This window comes from Condylura cristata, unplaced genomic scaffold (genome assembly GCF_000260355.1).
Source record: "Condylura cristata isolate star-nosed mole 26May11 unplaced genomic scaffold, ConCri1.0 scaffold00028, whole genome shotgun sequence".
NCBI classification, from domain to species: domain Eukaryota; kingdom Metazoa; phylum Chordata; class Mammalia; order Eulipotyphla; family Talpidae; genus Condylura; species Condylura cristata.
In genome coordinates this window covers 4,399,563-4,404,141 of record NW_004567129.1, presented here as the reverse complement: position 1 = coordinate 4,404,141, position 4,579 = coordinate 4,399,563, and the positions used below count along the sequence as shown (strand labels likewise).

Here is a 4,579-nt window from a genome sequence, read left to right as displayed (position 1 = left end):
TCCAGACACACTGTATCCGAACCTCTGGGAGCTCTAGAGCTGAGGAATCCGCATGAGTAGTCCGTTCCCAGGTCCTTGCATGCACCTTATGGCAGGAGAGCCCGGCTCTAGAGAAGAGGAGGTGCGTAGTGGTGGGGCAAGAGGACAGGGGCTGAGACGGTGACTTTGGGTGGCCCGGTCTTGGAAGGCTGCAGCGCGCGTAGGCGCCTCCGGGGCAGGTGGTTTGGACCTTTGGCTGCACTTGGCCTCAGCGAAGCTCCGCCCCGCCACGCCCTCCGCTCCGCCTACTCCGCCCCCACAACTCCACTCCCGGATTGGCTGCTACTACGCCCATCCCCCGGCCTTGGCCAATAGGGCCAGGGTGCGGTGGAAGCCGGAAGCCGGAAGCGCAGCGACGGCGGTGGCGACGCGCACTCCCCCTCGGCAGCTGTCGCCCGGCGCCATGCGAGGCCTCGGGCCAAGCCTGAAGGCTCAGCGCCTCTTCCCGCTGCGGCTCCCGCCGCGGCCGTCGCGGCCGCCTGGACCCCGGCTGGCGAGCGGGCGGCCGGCCGGCCGGCGCTCTAGAGCGGGCCATGGACGAGCTGTTGCGCCGCGCCGTGCCCCCCACGCCAGCCTATGAGCTGCGTGAGAAGACGCCGGCGCCCGCCGAAGGCCAGTGCGCAGACTTCGTGAGCTTCTACGGCGGCCTGGCCGAAGCGGCCGAGCGCGCCGAGCTGCTGGGCCGCCTGGCGCAGGGCTTCGGCGTGGACCACGGCCAGGTGGCCGAGCAGAGCGCCGGCGTGCTCCAGCTCCGCCAGCAGCCGCGGGAGATGGCCGTATTGCTGCAGGCCGAGGACCGGCTGCGTTATGCCCTGGTGCCGCGCTACCGTGGCCTCTTCCACCACATCAGCAAGCTGGACGGAGGCGTGCGCTTCCTGGTGCAGCTGCGGGCAGACCTGCTCGAGGCGCAGGCGCTCAAGCTGGTGGAGGGTCCGCACGTCCGGGTAAGGCCCCGCCCGGGCCGCCCCGACCCCTTGACGGCGGGGTCAGCCAGGGCCACGCCCCCATCTTGCCCCAGGGCTTCTGAGGACCCTTTGCAACAATCCTCAGCTGCCCCTCAAGGCCCAAACACTCCCTCTTCCCCAGCCCTATGCTGTGCCCCCTGAATCTACCTTGCTCCAATCCTTATTTGCCACATAGTGTTTACTAGAAACTCGTCACCCGCCAAGTGTGGTCCATGGTTTCTCTTATTTGAGCCAAGAGGTCTCATTTATATGTGATATACTCGAGTGACCTCTGACCTCAGTGTCAGGCAGCCTTCGAAAAACCCAGATGGTGCATAACAGTCCGAAGTCGCATAAAATGCAGAAAGGTTGGAGTCATCAGTGGCCACTGTAGCTGAGTCTGGATGTTCGGGTTTTCTTTGCCAGAGAACTTCAGGTTGAGTTCACTTTCTTGAGTTCAACTTTAAAATGACTCTAAGTTGACTTTTTGAAGTAGCCAGATGCTTAGTACAAGTGAGCTTACGTTGAATGAATACTGTAATATCTAAATTTGATCACTTGAAATATGGCTGATAATTGAATATGATCCCATCGTGCTGTTGGTTTTGAAAATGAAGAAAGGAGTGACTTGCCCATTTAGTGGGGGGAAAAGATGTTTCAGTAAGTTTCAGATAGTAACATTTTTAGGTGCTTAAAAATATTGACCAGTGGGATGATTAAGTCCCAGTTCATGTAAGAACTAACACTGGTATAATCGTTTTTAATGTTCATTGCCTCAGCCTCAGTTGCATAACATACATGTCCCCTTTTACAGTAAAGGAAATTGATAGTGGAGTTGTGTGACTTGACCAAGAACTCAGGCAAATAGTTGTGTTTGATTACCCATCCAAATCCAGTGTTCTTTGCATTATATTTTATGTCCCCATCCTCTGTGTGAATTGTGGTGTTGGTCAGAAACTGCCTTGACTGCTTGGTCCTTAGAATTATAAACATTGGATATAGGTAAAGATGGGGCTTATCTCAGTGGTATCAGTTGTATGACTTGATTGCTCTTGAGTGTTGGTTAACCTTCAAGACATAGAGCATTACATAGCCTTGCCAGTATGCCTTACGGAGGGCCATAATCTGAATTCACCATGGTCCTGGCTCAGGCCCAGTCTGAATGGCTGGTGTGTATGCTCTATACAACTACCTGCATTCCCATCTGATTCCTCTCAGGGTAGACTAGGTTTTTTCCCCTCGCAGTTGGAGCCACGGCTCCATTGATTGATTGTCATTGCACAGCAGGCTTGAGAACGACACAGAATGAGGCCTGTCCCTGAATGAAGCCATGCAGCCAGCACATACATATTCTTTGCATGACTGCTTTGTGCCAGGCATGCCTGGGTGCCAGGGTCACTTGGTCCAAGAGCAGAAGCTTCTGTCTTAGTGTGGGGAGAATTAGTAGCAAGTCTGGTGAGAGCTGAGTGCTTTTCATACCCTTGCTCATTTCATCTCATCCTTTCTTAACCATAAGGAACAGAGAAGGTAGGTGACTAAAGTTTGGCCTGGTCAAGTACAGTTGCCCAGTTTATGGAGCTGGCAAGAGCTGCAATTCAGGTCTAGGCTCGGTGTATTTCATCACTCATTGCCAGCTCTCGAGCTGACAGCTTAACTACATCTAAAACACATTTGTTCCATTATAACTTGTCTTTTTCTGTAAAGTCAGGGGCGAGCTAAAACAACCCAAGTAACTGGTGGCTTCATGTACTTTATTAGTTTCAGTGAGTCAGGTTATTTAATATCCTCTATTTGTGATAGTTTCTCCCTTCCGAGGTGCGATGTGAGCTTCCATCTTAGCACCGGTCTTAGTGCGGTGTGAGCTTCCATCTTAGCACCATCCAGCTCTGGAACACCCCGGGAATCCTCATTTACCTCACATGGCCAGTACCATGGCATTTAGTGTGTCTCCAGTCAGCCATCCTGAGCGACAGTTCCAGCTTATGAATATCCATTACTCATTCCCCTCCACAGACCTTCCTGCCTAGCCAAAATGGCTCTTGGATAGAAAGTTCTTGAACCCAGAGCTAAAAGGGAGGCCCCTTAGAACACAGGCTGTCTCCAGCCCCGCTCGTTCACTCTACTCTGCCCACCACTTTAGCTTCAGGTAGTCCTCCCCAGGTTCCAGCTTCTTGGCACATGTTATTGTCTGCCCCTCACTGAAATTTCATACACTAATCCCAGCATGAACATTGGGAGCGCTTTACTCACCCCCAACCCCCAACTAGATGAACAGAGCGAATGAAGCCCTGAGACAGGCTGGGCTGTCCGAGTGGGTGCACCGGTCATCCCTAGTTGTCTGGGTGTCACACGCTCCACTCAGTTCTGAGCTTGGCAGGAAGCCCAGAGGACTAGGAGGTTTCTGCCTGCCAGGGGAGAGAGTAGACATTGGGTTGCCTCTGGCAGGTGTCACCGTGTGCCTGGGACAGCCGTGCATACAAATACACTACCCGGACTGGCCCCTGCTGACCTTTGGACTTGAAAGAGAAGGTCAAGTGAACACACAGTGCTTCACAGGAGAGTGGCTGTGGACTTGGGCCTGCGCATCCCTCCAGGCCAGTCCGGTCCACGTTACAAGTCCTTGCTGAGTTTTCCAGGGCTCAAATAACGCAAGTGGGAGGCCACAAACGATGTCTTACAGTCCAGGAGCAGCAGGAGCAGAGCAGAAGGGAGGTCAGTCCTGTCTTTGCCATCCAGAGACACTGCTGAATGCCACCCCTTGCTCTGCTTATAACCAAGCCACTTAGCCCCTGGCCAGTGGCTCTGTGCTAGAGCTGAGACTGGTCAGTATGTTGAAGGTCAGCCTGCTTCTCAGAAACGCACCGAGGGATGGGGAAGCTTTGCTGCCCACACAGTTTACTCGTGTGGGCACCATTAGTGAAGACCTTGCTCTTGGGTCAGGGATGGTGATTATCAGAAGCCTGGGAAGAATCCAAGAGCCTCCTATCTTTGTCTTGCGTGCAGCTCTGCATGAAGACCAAAAACGGGTACCCAGATGGGGCTGATGTGCTTGCCTTTGATGTTTTTAGTCAGATAAGGCTTTCTTTTCTCTCTGGTAGAGCATGCTTAATCCTTGTTTAGAGTCAGCAACTAGTCTTTTTGCCGAGAAAGACACAAGTGCTTCATTGAAGAAGGTTTTACAGACTGGCAGAAGTCAACGATCTGTGCTGTTTCTCAAGGTAGCAGGCCTCACGTGTGAGAATGATGGGTATTTGCCCATGGTGAGTTCAAAGGTCAACAGAAGCCTAAGTGTGTTAGAGCCCTGCCTTAGGCTTCTGCATCCCCACTGAGTGTCTATTCAAATGGTATGGGCCTCCTGGTGTCATTTTCAGAATTCTGAATTACTTTAAGGAAATTGACCTTGGCATTTATTCTCAAGAAGGAATTTTAACTGTCAACGTAATTAAGGAATTTGTCGAAATGGCATTGGTCAATCTCTCCACCTTCTGTGATTACAAACGCCCATTTTTAAACAGTCCTGTTGGTTACCAGATACAATGTTTTTGTTGCAAAACATGTTCTTTTCCTTGATCAAAGTTCCAAGTGAGTGAAGAGGC

The 4,579-nt window shown here is 52.5% G+C and overlaps 1 protein-coding gene across 1 annotated transcript in view; it reads left to right on the top strand.

Moving 5' to 3' along the window:
• The first annotated feature begins 428 nt into the window (after window positions 1–428).
• Window positions 429–4,579, top strand: part of MLYCD (malonyl-CoA decarboxylase) — a 14,310-nt gene continuing 10,159 nt past the window's right edge. Inside the window, 2 exon segments of the mRNA XM_004690342.2 lie at window positions 429–541; window positions 543–983. Of these exon segments, the coding sequence (XP_004690399.1) occupies window positions 443–541; window positions 543–983 (540 nt within the window). The 5' untranslated portion in view covers window positions 429–442.